The sequence below is a fragment of the Mastigoproctus giganteus genome, chromosome 1 (genome assembly GCF_048544385.1).
Source record: "Mastigoproctus giganteus isolate SK-2022 chromosome 1, ASM4854438v1, whole genome shotgun sequence".
Classification (NCBI taxonomy): Eukaryota; Metazoa; Arthropoda; class Arachnida; order Uropygi; family Thelyphonidae; genus Mastigoproctus; species Mastigoproctus giganteus.
Genome location: NC_143575.1, coordinates 18,869,903 through 18,887,469, shown reverse-complemented (window position 1 = coordinate 18,887,469; position 17,567 = coordinate 18,869,903). Strand labels below are relative to the sequence as shown.

Below are 17,567 nucleotides of genomic sequence, written 5' to 3'. Positions count from 1 at the left end.
TGTACATTATCCAGACCAACGTATCCACGATAATTACAAGTGGCCTTAAAACTGCAACGTTTATGGCTTTTTTCATACAAGAGGAAAATAAATAAATCCCAATGGGAAGAAATATATCAGGCTTGTCTTTCACTGATCTGCAATTGTGTTTGCATGCATCAGTGGCAGTTTTAGGCAAACAGAAATATCAAATTTCGCAGGTGGAAAAACACATGGTTTAAAGAAACTAAACAACACAAGTGCAGCAGAGATTTCGTGCACAAAACAACAAAATTCCTACTGTACATCTTCTGTATATGAAAGCAAAGAAATTCTGTGCAACTGAGTGTTGTGTAGCACACTATATAAAAACTAGCAGGCCACTGTGAACAGTAGAAAAAGTAGGGCAGATCTCCAAAGTCTGAAAAAATCCACATACAGTACATGTTAATTGTCAACTATGTCTTCAACAATCAGCTAACTGGAACGGGATATGCTGATTGCAACTAAATCCTCAGAAAGTATCCTTATATAAAGGATGCAGAACAGTCACTGATGACCCAGCCATGAAGGAATTGTCATCTGTAATCTTTATGGATGATAGTTCCTTCATGGCAAAGAGAAATTGCACTAGTGAGCCTGAGCACTATAAAATTAGCAATACTGAAATTTCAAGGTCATTATTAGAAAAATGTTTGATCCTTAAGGCCAGGGGTAGCCTGCATATACCCAATTATTTTTGGAAACTGCAAGGAGAGCATCATCCATTCAGGTCAATCACAAGAACTTCATTAGACTTACGAGCGATTCCCTTGGACTGGAGAAGAACCAGTCTATTTTATCCACTCTATTCCTGGACCCGCCCAAAAAAGGTGGATCTAGGAATAGAGTGGATAACTAAAGGCATCAGCATAACTTTGATAGTAAAGAAAAATCATGGAGAAAATTATTAAAAATGCAATAAAGGGTCATAAATTTCTGCTACTTCTTGCACACTTTTAAATTTGTCCTGCTTTGAAAATATCTTATTCCCACTATTCATTATATTGGGAGGGGTGTTCAGATACTTTTAGTAAGGTAGTGTATTATTATTTCCCATATATCCCATTATAAGTAATATAAACATAGTATTAGGCTAATTTGAAATGGATCACAAAATAAGAAAATCAGTTTAAATAAAAAAACATGTCTATAACAAATAATTACCCTGGCAGAGGAATCTCTTCCACCTGTAACTAGAATATCTATTGTCGGATGTAACGATAAGGCATAAACACCACTTAGATGACCATGATAATGGCGAATCACCTGTAAAATAATACAACATTAATGGAAAAAATAATATAAAGTGGTTTAACTTCATTTTTTTTTAATTCAGTTGAAGCAATTTATCAGCCACTTCAGTTTCTATATTATAAAAAAACAACTAACAAACATTTTCTATAGCTTTTAAAAAGTAGGCCTGAATCCACATCAGTCTGCAATATAAAAAAAATATGCTTAACCTAAAACATGGCTAAATCCAATTTGAACAATTAAATATAGATTATCAGTAAGATTCTACACCTCACATACATATAATATCACAAAATACCAAAATATTCTTTTAGTCTAAATTATCTATTTATAAGATAGAGACTAAAAGAATATATGGCCATTGGAGTTCAGTGTTGGCATTCAAGGTGAGCAGACACGCTTAGTCAGGGCTCCTCAGTTAAGTGGTTTACTTTTGGATAGTGCTTTTAAATATTTGATTTATTTAGATATTGTTGGATTATTTTGTTATAGGTTTCCTGTAACAGTTTGATTTTAATAATATTATAGATATATTTTTTTAAAGTTACTTTCATTGATATTTATTTAATTTTATAATGGTAGTTACGAGATCTGCCTTAAACCCGTCACAGTGTATCGTGACTCACACGGAAATAGCAGATGGTGATTTACGGGTGAGTCATGATTTAATCCGTTGTGGAACCTGTGGAATGTTTTCCAAGGTCGACCTGGTGACTAATCCTACCTCACCTGGGGATTCTTTTCTTTGTGATCGATTTAAGGAGTGCACCGATCTTAAATTACAATTTGGTGCACTGATGGAACAATTTGAGTCCCTGAAAAAACGGGTTCTTGCCCTTGAGAATAATGCATCTGGGAGCTTGTCAGGGATTCAAGACTCCAGCAATCTACCTAATGATGCACACCCGATTCGAGCCTCAAAACAGAAAAACCAAGTGCAAACTACTCTGGTTAAAACGGACTTTGTTTTATTAGGAGACTCCATTGTCAGGGAAACGGGGAATATTTTTTGTAATAAGGATAGGTGGAGTAGAACCAGGGTATGTCTGTCGGGAGCAACTATTGATGATGTCACCAACAGATTTTCAGATTTTAAAGGGGGTAAAGAGAATATTATTATTCATGTGGGGACTAATGATATTAAACGTACACGATCTGACGATTTGTTGGAAAAATACAGGACCATGCTGAGGAAATGCCGCGAGCTAGGCCACAATGTCTATGTGTCTGCAATTCTGCCTGGACACGATAGGAGGGATTATATGTTAAGAGCCTTGTGGATTAACTCAAAACTTGAAGGAATCTCCAAGGCTTTAGGGGGGAAATTTCTGTCAGCATGGCCCACACTTGTAGGTAGAAGGAATTTGTTTTGTAGAGACGGAATACACTTAAACAAAGGTGGTGCAAACGTTTTTGCCAGTATTATTGAGGATACCTTAAAGGTTCGGGGAAACTGCTAGCTAGGGGGGATGTGGATAATACTGACACGCGTTTATCTGATAATATTAGTCACAGTAACTCTTGCACATACCTTAAGAGTTCTTATCTGCTACCCCAACTGGACGTATTATCTAGATGATCTGGGGACAGAAACATTTCACGTGAGCGGGTAGCTAATATCAGTGAAGAGAGCCTAAAAAACTTTAAGGGTTGTGTTAGGGTTGTTAAATAAACAAGAACTGTAAATCTTAATTGTTTATACAGTAACATTAGAAGTGTTGTCAATAAAATGAGCGAATTCGAACTGCTGGTTAAAACAAGTAACGCAGATATAATAGGGCTTACAGAGACGTGGTGCCATCAGGAAATTGGGGATGATGAGTTTCAGTATGGCTTGTATTTAGGAAGGATAGGTATAAAGATAGAAGGGGTGGTGGGGTAATGCTTCTTATCAGAAACAGCCTGAGTGCGACGATAGCTTTCCCGGATTCAGATATTTCACATGCTAGTATAGAGTCTGTATGGTGTGAGATAGTTGGAAACAAAGGTATAATGCGAGTAGGAGTAATCTACAGACCAGGTGATTGTGAAGATTATGACAAAAGCCTCTACATGCAAATGGAATGGGCAAGTAAGCGTCAATGTCTTATTATGGGTGATTTCAATTTGCCTCTAATTGATTGGAGTAAATGGGAAGGAAACTCGACATGGGGAACAAAATTTTTAAATCAACTAGATGACTGTTATTTGCATCAACATGTCAGGGAAAGTACTAGAGAAAAGAATATCCTAGACCTCATCATCACACATGAATCAGACGACATAACAGGGTTGACAGTAGAGGAACCAGTAGCAGGAAATGATCACGGAGTTCTACGGTGGATGATGATGAGAGAGGTAGCAGAAGTAAAAGGCAAAGGAATGGGTTTTAATTTCAGAAAAGAAAATTACGACGAACTTAAGGTACTACATGGCCTCTATTAACTGGGTAAATATCGTGCAGAAAATGAATACATTTGAACTGTGGTACGCTTTTAAAACATTAATCACAGATGCCTTGAATGCGGCGTATATACCATTAAAAAATACTCCACGAGGAGGGTTCCAAGTTGGATGAATAGTGAAGTTGCCACATTACTTGAGCAGAAAAAGGTAGCATGGAAAGGTTACAGAGCAATAAAAAGTATTGAAGCCTATAACAGCTACAAGGTGATGTGTAATAGAGCCACAGAAAAGGTTCGACAGGCAAGGCAGTTTATGAGAAATCACTAGCAAACAGAGCAAAGAGGGGGGGGATAAAGAATTCTTCACATATATAAATGCCAAGAAGATCAGAACAAACCAGATCAGACCTTTACATAAGGGAAAGGGGATAGTATTAAATACACCAGCTGCCATTGCAGATGAACTCAACAGTTATTTTACATCGATATTTACAAATGAAAAACCTTTTGTGGCAATGGGAAATTGTGGGAGCGAAGTTAAAAAATATGTAATTAATGATATTGAAATTTTGCAAGATTATTTAATGAAAAAACTTTCGAGCCTACAGACCAGTAAGGCTCCTGGAGTTGATGGAATATACCCTATAATCTTAAGGGAGGTGTCAAGCGAGTGCATTGAACCATTGAGGCTAATAATGTGAGCATCACTAGACTGGGGAGATTCCCTTGGATTGGAAAAGTGCCAATGTATCTCCGATACATAAGGGTGGCTCTAAACGTGAAGTTGGAAATTATCGACCTGTCAGTCTGATTTCAGTAGTAGGGAAAATCATGGAGGCAATGATCAAGGGTGGAATTCAGGATCATTTGGATTGAACTGAAATTCTCAAGGATTCTCAGCATGGTTTTGTAAAGGGAAAATCATGTTTAACAAATCTGGTTTGCTATTTCGAAAGGGTCACTCACGAGCTGGATTTAGGGAATAATTTCGACATTGTTTATTTAGATTTCAGCAAAGCTTTTGACTCAGTCCCACATGAGCGGTTGCTTTATAAGCTGGAACAGGTTGGAATCACTGGGAAAATCCTTAGATGGATAGAAGGATGGCTTCAGGGCAGGAGGCAGAGGGTTGTGATAAATGGCTATTCCTCAGATTGGGTTGATGTAAGAAGTGGGGTTCCCAAGGATCAGTATTAGGACCACTGTTGTTTTTAATTTTCATAAACGACATTGATGAAGGGATAGAGGGCGTGATGTCTAAATTTGCAGATGATGTTAAAATTGGTAGAGTAGTTAATGATCACTGTCAAGCTGAGCTTCTTCAGAGAAACCTAGATAGACTTCAGAAATGGTCAGAAAAATGGCAGCTATGCTTTAATCCAACAAAGTGTAAGGTATTACACCTGGGAAACAGTAATCCCAAAATAACTTATTCACTTGGTGGAGTTCAACTAAACCCAGTACTGGAGGAAAGGGACTTGGGTGTTACGATACGGTCAGACATGAAATTCTCTGAGCATTGTAAACAGGTTGCAAGGAAGGCCCATGGTGTCCTATCGATGATCTATCGAACTTCTGCAAGTAGAGATAGCGACGTGATAATCCCATTATATAAGGCTTATGTTAGACCACACTTGGAATACTGTGTTCAAGTATGGAGACCGCACCTAAAGAAAGACATCGAGCTTCTTGAAAGGGTGCAAAGACGGGTAACTCGCCTGGTGAGATTGGCAAAAGGGCGTCCTTATGAAGAAAGACTTCGAATATGTGGGTTGCAGAGTTTGGAAACTAGACACCTTAGAGGAGATTTGATTGAGGTGTTTAAGGCTCTGAGAGGCATCAGTAAAATGAATGAGGACGAAATTTTCAAGATTATAAATGATTCTAGAACTAGGAAACATAAATTCAAGTTACGGGGGGGGAATTGTTTAGATTGGACTGCAGGAAGTTTTATTTTAGCCAGCGAGTTATAAATTACTGGAATAAGTTGCCTTCATGGGTGGTAGAGGCCGACAGTTCAGGGAAATTCAAAGATCATCTGGATAGTACTTTCGGGTAAGGGAAACGCATAGGATGATAGGTTTAATTTCCTTTTTTTTTTTTTTTATTAGTTATTATTATCTATTTATTTTATTTATTTATTTATTTAATTTTATTTTATTTTTTTATTTATTTTTTTTTGTTTTTATCATAGTTTTGTTCGGATATTTTTTTTTTTTTTTTTTTGCTGGTGCAGCATAAGCCATAGGCTTTCTTGCACCATGCGGCCATTACTAATACTAATACTAATTCCCGGATTATAAAGAAAAAATAAACTGCCAGTTCGTTAATTTAGATAAAGTCATATTTTACAATTCACATCAAGTGAAACTAAATTTCATGAATAATTTCTCCAAATTATATAGAGACCATTGTCAATGTTCAAAAGTGGAAAATCATTCACTCTTTGCATTTAAGTAGTAGTAGTAATCATAATAGTCATTATTAGCCTAGTGGTTACAATGCCAAACCACCAATGTTGATGGACCTGAGATTGAATCCTGCTGGGAAAAAAAAAAATCAAAAATGTCACTTCATCAGACCTACCTTCCCCAAGGTTGAAGTGACGGCCAAGTCAGAGAGTGGTGCCATCTGGTGTTGCTCCCAATAACTACCCCACCACTAGATACAAAAAGCCAAAGCAAAACTAAATAGTCCACCTCCACAGGTGGTTAAGATAACAGGGAGAAATACTGAACATGATGAAAAGTGTAGCACACGATAAAGGGCCTACATCAACTATCGCAATGAATTGAGCAGAAAAAGGTAGCATTTTCCACTTTTGAACATCTTTATCAGCCAGCCCATAGCTGGCTGATAAAGATGCTGAAGGTATACAAAGGTCAACCCAACACTGATGCACTTCCTAGAAGCAACCACTGAGAAGTGGAGGACCACCATCAAGGTTGAGAACATCACGATCAGACTGATCCCCATCACTAGAAGAATATACCAGGTAAATGCCCTAAGTACTATGTAATAAAGAAGAGTCCTGAGTTAGATTGTTTGGTATCGATACCAAGTCAATTTATTTTGATTTCTAATAAGTTATATGTAATGTACAGTGCATGTGCTGTAAATATAGTTTGCAGGATTAAAAATCATCTGGGGAAAATCCTACACCACTGCCTGAATCCAAATGAAGTTCAATTTATCATTGATAGTATTGGATTCAAAAACAGACCACTACAAATTCACCCAGCCAAGGAAGTTTACTTAAGAATGCTACACTGTGAGATATACCACATGTAAAATATTTAGCTTGTTTAACTCTCATTCTTAAACTTAAATTTTCTTTTTTATTTTAAGGCAAAGAGTTGAGTGTTTTCATACAGATACCATCTTTACAAATACTTAAAGCTTTAGTTAATCAAGACACATCAGGATAGCAATACTCAAAACCATTTTCTGAAACCAAATATTGTTTGTGTCCAAGATCAATTTCTTAGTAATGCTTTTTTATGTGCTTCCCTCTTTTTTTTTCTCATATATTTCCCATCTCTCACTGCTCTATAAATACAATTCCAAGCAGCAGGTGGTTACTAGGTTACTACCATTCAATATGTCAACTGCCTCATGATGTACATGTGCATCATGGGGCTTTTATTCCACTTGAATGAACAACCCCCATGCCTTTCAGAGCTATTTTTATCCTATTTGACAGGGGAAAAGCCACATATTTCAAGCAACCTTTGCCAGCAGCTGACTTATTCAGCCACAATGAGAAAATAGTCCAAAAATGTTTCTGCCCTCTTCAATCCAGATGGACTCAATCCTGTAAATTTTGAATTCTGGCCAAGCTTGCAGTGAAAGTGTTAATAACATCTGATTCCATGTCTACTGATCTCACACAGTATAAACAAACAAAAAAAGCATCTTGTTACATAAAATATGGAACTGAAGAGTGATAAATGCAGAAATCACAAATATACTTATTTTATATTATATACTGTATTACACTGATTTTGAGTGCACGTTCATTATGTATCTGTGGTTAAAAAGTTAAAAATAATTCTAATCATTTCTCAAAAGAAAATGGCATGTTTTCCGAGCATGTGCATTAGATGGTTTTGTGTGAAACATCTGTGGCTTGGAAGAGGTTAGTGAAATCCAAGCCAATAGCTTAATTACCAATTTGGGTAATTAAGCTATTGGCTTGGGCTATTAAGCTATTGGCTAATTACCAATTTGGGTAATTAATTTGGCTATTGGCTAATTCATATTGACTAATAGAGACATAATGACCATAATAAATAGTATGGCTAATATAAATTTATCTGCAATGTGAAATAAATAAGCAATTTAGAATAAATGGATAAACTTGATCTTCACTTTGGCTAAGATAAATTCACATCAAAGTCATTTTTATTTGTTTTTGTTTTTTTCAGAATTAATTTTACAAATTAATGACATACCACTGGGATGCCTTTATTTTAAAACAAATAAATTTTCTATGTCAGCATAATATATCTTAGAAAAATACTTTACCTTGTTGTATTCCAGATCCCAACATTTCACTTGTTTATCTTCTCCACAAGAAAATAAATAAGGTTGCCTAGAACTTATTGCAAGTCCTCTCACTGCACTAATATGTCCAGTGAGTGATAACTTTAGTTTTCCACTTGCCAAGTCCCAAATCTATAACAAATCAAAATATTTAGAGAAAAATAGATAAATATTAAAACACCAGTTCAATAAACAAAAATTATCGAAATGAATAATGGAATAACAAATCTAATGTCATGCCATCTCTTAGTAAGGCAATTCCAAAACTTATGCATGATAATTTTTCTGTTTTATAAAGTTCAGCCTTCTGTACAGAGCTATAGATTTCTTTTCTGTGTTTTGCTAAATTGCATGAACACAAGTTCAGTACTGCATTTGTATCTGCAGTAAAGGAATGAACAGGAAAAATCATTTATTGCAAAATGGAAGCAATGCACACATTAAAAAAAAAAAAGCTAAAAATACATAATTTTAATTAGAGGTAAAAAAAAACAAAAAACAAAAACAAACTTGCATATGCAAAGCTAAGGATCATAATAAACAAATCAGTAATGAATATCACTGCCATGAGGGTTCTTTTCCTAAAAATGATAAGAATTTACTTTATAATCTAATATTTTCTCTTGCACCAATGGACGTTCAAACAGTAATAAACACAAACCTGTTTTCCCACATTTATCCAAACATAAATTAAAAATATGACAGGCCAGAATTTCAACATACTCTTATAAGATAAAAAAAAATAAATAATATATACATATTATACACTAATGAGCCAAAACATTATGACCAGCGAGTCATTATGCAAATCGAAGCAACTGCAGGTGAACTACGGCACATGCGCAGGTCAGGACCCGGTATAAAAAACACCTGATACTGAGCTCCGTTAATCAGTGTTACACTTGTTCTTCAAATGGGAAAGGCAGTGGACTTAAGCGAGTTTGACAAAGGCCAAATTGTAATGGCCAAACAACCGGATCAGAGCATATCCAAAACGGCACAGCTGGCGAGGTGATCACGGTCAGCCATGGTTAGTACCTACCGAAAGGGGTCCGAGGAGGGGAAATCCACGAACTACCAGCGAGGTGTTGGACAGCCACGGCTCATTAATGCTCAAGCTGAGCGAAGGCTCTCCCGGATGGTAGTGGCAACAGAAAGCAGACCGTGGCGCAACTAGCTGGTAATTGGAATGATTGTAACGGGAGAAATGTGTCACAACACACAGTACATCGAACCCTGCTGAAAATGGGACTGCGCAGCCACAGGCCGCTCCGAATGCCCATGGTAACCACAGTTCACAGGCAACAGCACCTACAATGAGCACGCAAGCATCGAAAATGGACCTTGAGTGATCGGAAGAAGGTCATCTGGTCCAATGAATCACTGGTCCGATGTTTCCTGTGCACCATGCGGATGGCCGGGTACGTGCTCATTGTTTACCTGGGAAAGTGATGGGATGAAAATAAGCCAGTGGCAGCGGTGTCATGCGTTGCCTTCACCCTCCTCGTGCCTCCGATTTCTTTGAGGTGAGGGGGGTTAGATTTCTCAGGGGTGGTGAGAAATACGACCGGGCAGGAGAGGTGAATGACGGCGACAGAACTTCGCGCATTTGCTCCAACCTCAGCCAACTTCGTCGCTCATCTGCGCACTTGGACGTGACTACGGCATAACCCGAGGATTCCAACAAATCCCGTTTTATGCCGTCAAATGAAATATTCGAGAGGTTGACATTTCTTCCTTGCCAGACATTCGAGTCACATGCTGTTACCCCGTCCCTTAACAAAGTTTAAAGTAAAATTTCCTCTTCAGCTTCTGGAGACGAGTGGAATTGGAACTTCAACGTGCATGTCAAGCGAAGACAATTTAAAATGCATTTAGAACGGCCTCACTGCGAATTTAGTATTAGTATTAGTATTAGTAACGGCCGCATGGTGCAAGAAAGCCCACGGCTTATGCTGCACCAGCCAAAAAAAAAAAAAAAAAATCCGAACAAAACAATGATAAAAACAAAAAAAAATAATAATAATAAATAAATAACTAAATAATAATAATTAATAAATAAAAAAATAAAATAAAAAGGAAATTAAACCTATCATCCTATGTGCTTCCCTTACCCGAAAGTACTATCCAGATGACCTTTGAATTTCCCCAAACTGTCGGCCTCTACCACCCATGAAGGCAACTTATTCCAGTAATTTATAACTCGCTGGCTAAAATAGAACTTCCTGCAATCCAATCTAAACATTTCCCCCCGTAACTTGAATTTATGTCCCCTAGTTCTAGCATCATTTATAATCTTGAAAATTTTGTCCTCATTCATTTTACTGATGCCTCTCAGAGCCTTAAACACCTCAATCAAATCTCCTCTAAGGTGTCTAGTTTCCAAACTCTGCAACCCACATATTCGAAGTCTTTCTTCATAAGGACGCCCTTTTGCCGATCTCACCAGGCGAGTTAGCCTTCTTTGCACCCTTTCAAGAAGCTCGATGTCTTTCTTCAGGTGCGGTCTCCATACTTGAACACAGTATTCCAAGTGTGGTCTAACATAAGCCTTATATAATGGGATTATCACGTCCCTATCTCTACTTGCAAAAGTTCGATAGATCGTCGATAGGACACCATGGGCCTTCCTTGCAACCTGTTTACAATGCTCAGAGAATTTCATGTCTGACCGTATCATAACACCCAAGTCCCTTTCCTCCAGTACTGGCTTTAGTTGAACTCCACCAAGTGAATAGGTTTTTTTGGGATTACTGTTTCCCAGGTGTAATACCTTACACTTTGTTGGATTAAAGCACAGCTGCCATTTTTCTGACCATTCCTGAAGTCTATCTAGGTCTCTCTGAAGAAGCTCAGCTTGACAGTGATCATTAACTACTCTCCCAATTTTAACATCATCTGCAAATTTAGACATCACGTCCTCTATCCCTTCATCAATGTCGTTTATGAAAATTAAAAACAACAGTGGTCCTAATACTGATCCTTGGGGAACCCCACTTCTTACATCAACCCAATCTGAGGAATAGCCATTTATCACAACCCTCTGCCTCCTGCCCTGAAGCCATCCTTCTATCCATCTAAGGATTTTCCCAGTGATTCCAACCTGTTCCAGCTTATAAAGCAACCGCTCATGTGGGACTGAGTCAAAAGCTTTGCTGAAATCTAAATAAACAATGTCGAAATTATTCCCTAAATCCAGCTCGTGAGTGACCCTTTCGAAATAGCGAACCAGATTTGTTAAACATGATTTTCCCTTTACGAAACCATGCTGAGTATCCTTGAGAATTTCAATTCGATCCAAATGATCCTGAATTCCACCCTTGATCATTGCCTCCATGATTTTCCCTACTACTGAAGTCAGACTGACAGGTCGATAATTTCCAACTTCACTTTTAGAGCCACCCTTATGTATGGGAGATACATTTGCACTTTTCCAATCCAAGGGAATCTCCCCAGAGTCTAATGATGCTCGCATAATTAGCCTCAATGGTTCAATGCACTCGCTTGCTGCCTCTCTTAAGATTATAGGGTATATTCCATCAACTCCAGGAGCCTTACTGGTCTGTAGGCTCGAAAGTTTTTTCATCAAATAATCTTGCGAAATTTCAATATCATTAATTACATATTTTTTAACTTCGCTCCCACAATTTCCCTTTGCCACAAAAGGCTTTTCATTTGTAAATATTGATGCAAAATAACTGTTGAGTTCATCTGCAACGGCAGCTGGTGTATTTATTACTATCCCCTTTCCCTTACATAAAGGACCGATCTGGTTTGTCCTGCTCTTCTTGGCATTTATATATGTGAAGAATTCTTTATCCCCCCTCTTTGCTCTGTTTGCTAGTGATTTCTCATAAACTGCCTTTTCCTGTCGAACCTTTTCTGTGGCTCTATTACACATCACCTTGTAGCTGTTATAGGCTTCAGTACTTTTTATTGTTCTGTAACCTTTCCATGCCACCTTTTTCTGCTCAAGTAATGCGGCAACTTCACTAGTCATCCAACTTGGAACCCTCCTCGTGGAGTATTTTTTTAATGGTATATACGCATTCAAGGCATCTGTGATTAATGTTTTAAAAGCATACCACAGTTCAATTGTATTCATTCTCTGCGCGATATCTACCCAGTTAATAGAGGCCATGTAGTACCTTAAGGCATCGTAATTTCCTTTTCTGAAATTAAAACCCATTCCTTTGCCTTTTACTTCTGCTACCTCTCTCGTCATCATCCACCGTAGAACTCCGTGATCACTTCCTGCTACTGGTTCCTCTACTGTCAGCCCTGTTATGTCATCTGATTCATGTGTGATGATGAGGTCTAGGATATTCTTTTCTCTAGTATTTTCCCTGACATGTTGATACAAATAACAGTCATCTAGTTGATTTAAAAATTTTGTTCCCCATGTCGAGTTTCCTTCCCATTTACTCCAATCAATTAGAGGCAGATTGAAATCACCCATAATAAGGCATTGACGCTTACTTGCCCATTCCATTTGCATGTAGAGGCTTTTGTCATAATCTTCACAATCACCTGGTCTGTAGATTACTCCTACTCGCATTATACCTTTGTTTCCAACTATCTCACACCATACAGACTCTATACTAGCATGTGAGACGTCTGAATCCGGGAAAGCTATCGTCGCACTCAGGCTGCTTCTGATAAGAAGCATTACCCCACCACCCCTTCTATCTAACCTATCCTTCCTAAATACATTATACAAGCCGTACTGAAACTCATCATCCCCAATTTCCGGGTGGCACCACGTCTCTGTAAGCCCTATTATGTCCGCGTTACTTGTTTTAACCAGCAGTTCGAATTCGCTCATTTTATTGACGACACTTCTAACGTTACTGTATAAACAATTAAGATTTACTGTTCTTGTATATTTAACAACCCTAACACAACCCTTGAAGTTTTTTAGGCTCTCTTCCCTGGCATTAGCTACCCGCCCACGTGAAACGTTTGTGCCCCCAGAACATCTAGATAATACGTCCAGTTGGGGTAACAGATAAGAACTCTTGAGGTATGTGCAAGAGTTACTTTGACCAATATTATCAGATAAACGCGTGTCAGTATTACCCACATCCCCCCTAACTAGCAGTTTCCCTGAACCTTTAAGGTATCCTCAATAATACTGGCAAAAACTTTTGCACCACCTTTGTTTAAGTGTATCCCGTCTCTACAAAACAAATTCCTTCTACCTACAAGTGTGGGCCATGCTGATAGAAATTTACCCCCTAAAGCCTTGCAGATTCCTTCAAGTCTTGAGTTAATCCACAAGGCTCTTAACATATAATCCCTCCTATCGTGTCTGGGCAGAATTGCAGACACATAGACATTATGGCCTAGCTCGCGACATTTCCTCAGCATGGTCCTGTATTTTTCCAACAAATCGTCAGATCGTGTACGTTTAATATCGTTTGTCCCCACATGAATAATAATATTTTCTTTACCCCCTTTAAAATCTGACAGTCTGTTGGTGACATCATCAATAGTTGCTCCCGGCAGACATACCCTGGTTCTCCTCCACCTATCTTTATTACAAAAAATATTCCCCGTTTCCCTGACAATGGAGTCTCCTAATAATACAATGTCCTTTTTAACCAGAGTAGTTTGCACTTGGTTTTTCTGTTTTGAGGCTCGAATCGGGTGTGCATCACTTGGTAGATTGCTGGAGTTTTGAGTCCCTGACGAGCTCCCAGATGCATTATTTTCGAGGGCAAGCACTCGTTTTTTCAGGGACTCAAATTGTTCCCTCAGTGCACCAAATTGTAATTTAAGATCGGTGCACTCCTTACATCGATCACAAAGAAAAGAATCCCCAGGTGAGGTAGGATTAGTCACCAGGTCGACCTTGGAAAACATTCCACAGGTTCCACAACGGATTAAATCATGACTCACCCGTAAATCGCCATCTGCTATTTCCGTGTGAGTCACGATACCCTGTGACGTGTTTAAGGCAGATCTCGTAACAACCATTATAAAATTAAATAAATATCAATGAAAGTAACTTTAAAAAATTATATCTATAATATTATTAAAATCAAACAGTTACAGGAAAACCTATAACAAAATAATCCAACAATATCTAAATAAATCAAATATTTAAAAGCACTATCCAAAAGTAAACCACTTAACTGAGGAGCCCTGTCTAAGCGCGTCCGCTCACCTCGAATGCCAACCTCGAAAATTTAGGGCGCTAGCATGGGGTGGGGTGGGGAGGGGCAATGCAACGCCATTAATCCTAATGGAATTCGAAAACACTCGATGTTTATTGGGATACCCTGGGTTCAATCATCCATGTGCCAGGCACTCTGACATCTACCACCTACCTAAACATCATTGCTGACCAGGTACACCCTTTCGTGGCAATGGTCTTCCCTCTGGTGGTGCAGCCTTTCAGCAAGGTAATGTGCCATTGCCACACCACCCGGATTGTTCGAGACTAGTTCGCAGAACATGAGGTAGACTTCCAGGTATTGCCCTGGCCTCCAAATTCTCCAGACATCAATCCCATCAAGCATCTGTGGTTTGTGTTGGAACAGCAACTCTGATCTGCAGTGTCTCAACCACAGACCTTACAGGAGTTAAAGGATCTGCTGGTTATGTTTTGGTGCCAGATACCACACGACACATTTAGAAATCTTGTAGCATCCATGCCTTGCCAGGTAAGGGCTGTTCTGGCTGCATCATATTAGGTAGGTGGTCATAATGTTTTGGCTCATCGGTGTATATATAATATATATATTGTATATATGCACACAACTGTTTTTATATATACCTATATTTTATATACAATTAATAATCATTAATAACATATATACCATAAATAAAATAATTATAAAAACCAAGCTTTTGCCACTCTTGCAGATGAAAGAGTGGCAAAAGCTTGGTAATAATAATAATATGCTCTCCCAACAGAGACCATAAAAATACAATAAACAATAATCCAAAAACTCAGTACCACTTGACCTTTAACAGTCAAGAATACCAAAGTACTCTTATAATGAACAAAGCCTAACTTTATTATAGTGCTGCACACCTCACAAAAAATATTGCTGAAGTTTAAAAATACAGTAGGACCTCGATTATCCAAGATTCTACTAACCAAAGCCTCTGTTAACTAAGTCAGGCAGCCAAAGCAAATAAAAAAATAAAAAAAAAAAACAGTACAGTACAAATTTTTAAATTATTTAAATTAACCAGGAAATCAGGTGCAGACTCTCAATCAATGCTCAAGCTGGAAAATAAGAACCTGGTATTTGGATACAAGATTAAATTTGCTACTGTTCAAACTTATAAATCAACAGTGACCATCTTAATCTTTCAGAAAAGGTTTCTGAGAAATGTCTCTTTTCTTGGAATGTTTTTCAGATAATAATGTAACACAGCCTTAAATAACATGCTGTATAAATAATAACAACAGTGTAACATAAAAAATGTAAACTTCAATCAATGCATTTAGAATATGTTTTTAAACAGTTCTATTAAATGCCATAATAACAGAGAATAAAATTACAACTTTATTAAATGTAAAATGTGCATAATATATATAACCCACACTTGTAGATACTTCCATAGGCACTGTTCTTCTGAATTAGAAATTTCTCCACCCTTCTCCAAATCAGTCTGAACATGTGCTGCAACCAGTCAACATCCATCCCCTGTCCGACTCCAAACTCACCGAACCAACTTTTTCTCTTCTTTTATCCCTTCTACTTTTGTTTTCTGGAATAACCTTCCACCACATGTATTTCCTGAGAATTAGAATCTACAGAAATTCAAGTCTAATGTCAGCAAGCATCTTCTGTCTTCTCAACCTTCATGCATGGCACAAAGTACTACAGGATTCTAATACCATTCATGTTTGGGATTTTCATAAAAAATAAATAAGAAATTCAGAGAACTCTGGTCAAAATTTGTATTTAAGCTTACAAAAGAAGGCTTTTATTTGATAAAAATCAAAGATAAATCAATATGAGTACTAAAATAGTTTAGAGAAATTCAGATATTGCCATGGTATGTTTTCTTTGGTACCCAAGCACTTTGCTACAGTTCTTCCAAACAACAGTCATGAAGGTTGATTTTACTATTCAGAGAGAAGGTTGTCTTATTTACCTGGTGGGTAGTGAGAGGTCACCATTTGTAATCTGTAATTATTCCAAAAACCATAGTATAGACAAGATGTAACTAGTGTAAAAGATGTGATGTCACATAACACATTCTGTGCAGTTTAAATGGACTTTCACCTCTCATTGCAGTAGCCTCTTCCAATATGATTTGGTCAGCCATGGTGATCACTGCCAACAGTACTTGCATATGCCTATTCTTAAGTACAGCCAGTCCATTTCCTCAAACTCCTTACACAAAACATTAACTGTTCTGAGAATGACTAAAAACAAATCTGACATATAAACCAATCCTCTCCAAAAGTCACCTATGCTGCTTCACTAGAGGTAACAGGAAAGCAACAGAGATTACCTTTAAAGAGAAAGAGATGATACTATGCTGTTGAATAGCAGCCTGCAAGATCCCTGAATAAATTAGATATGGTTATAGATAATCCAACATGAAAATTAGATGCACAAAAAAAAAAAAAAAAAAAAAAAAATCATGCAAGTTGGGAGAGGTCACAAAAATTTAGACTGTAGACTAAATAACAAAAACTTGAAACAAGTACTTTTGTGTATCTAGAATTATCTTTAATGAGGACAGAAGACCGACTTGGAATTATACAACAGAATAAAGCAGGAAGTGTAGGAAACATTTGAAACTGAAATCATGTAAACAAGGACTGCTTTTGTTATGGTCCCATATCATTTGTCATATGCTTTCTTCAATTTGAGCACTTCTTTTAATTTCTTTTACAAAAAAATATTAATAATTTAATAACTACAAATACCCATATCCACCATCACACAGGATTATGAGAGAGAGAGAGAGAGTTGTTGTTGTTATTTGGTTTTTAGGAGCATTAGCAACTAAGGCCATATTGCTCCGGGGATATGCGGTGGTCATTCCCTGACCTTTCCACATCCTCTGTATTTGGTGGTCATGGGCTCGAACCCCAGTCTAATCAAGAAGTGTGTGCTACACACTACTGCTCCTGCCCACCTGGCTACAGAGGTGCCAAGAGAGAGAGAGAGAAAAACAATGCCAATATGCCATATCATTTAAAAAGAGAAAATCTTCTGCAATATATCTTTACCCTCCCCCTCCTTTTTTTTTTTCAAGAAAATGCTCCCATAGCTATACTTTACAATATAGACTACACAGCAAATTTCATTAAATGCCAATGAAATTTATCTTTAATTGTAAAGCAATGAATTTCAGGCAAAGGTAGACAGAAAACATTTGCCGTAC

At 37.6% G+C, this 17,567-nt stretch overlaps 1 protein-coding gene across 2 annotated transcripts in view; it reads right to left on the bottom strand.

The window, feature by feature from the left end:
- Tango4 (transport and golgi organization 4) overlaps positions 1 to 17,567 on the bottom strand; it is a 47,189-nt gene that overhangs the window by 14,200 nt on the left and 15,422 nt on the right. For both annotated transcript variants that reach the window (XM_090379012.1, XM_090379021.1), the window contains exons 7-8: positions 8,187 to 8,336; positions 1,186 to 1,287 (exon numbers count right to left, since the gene is read on the bottom strand). In XM_090379012.1, coding sequence (XP_090235138.1) covers positions 1,186 to 1,287; positions 8,187 to 8,336 — 252 coding nt within the window. The remainder of the gene's footprint in view (positions 1 to 1,185; positions 1,288 to 8,186; positions 8,337 to 17,567) is intronic.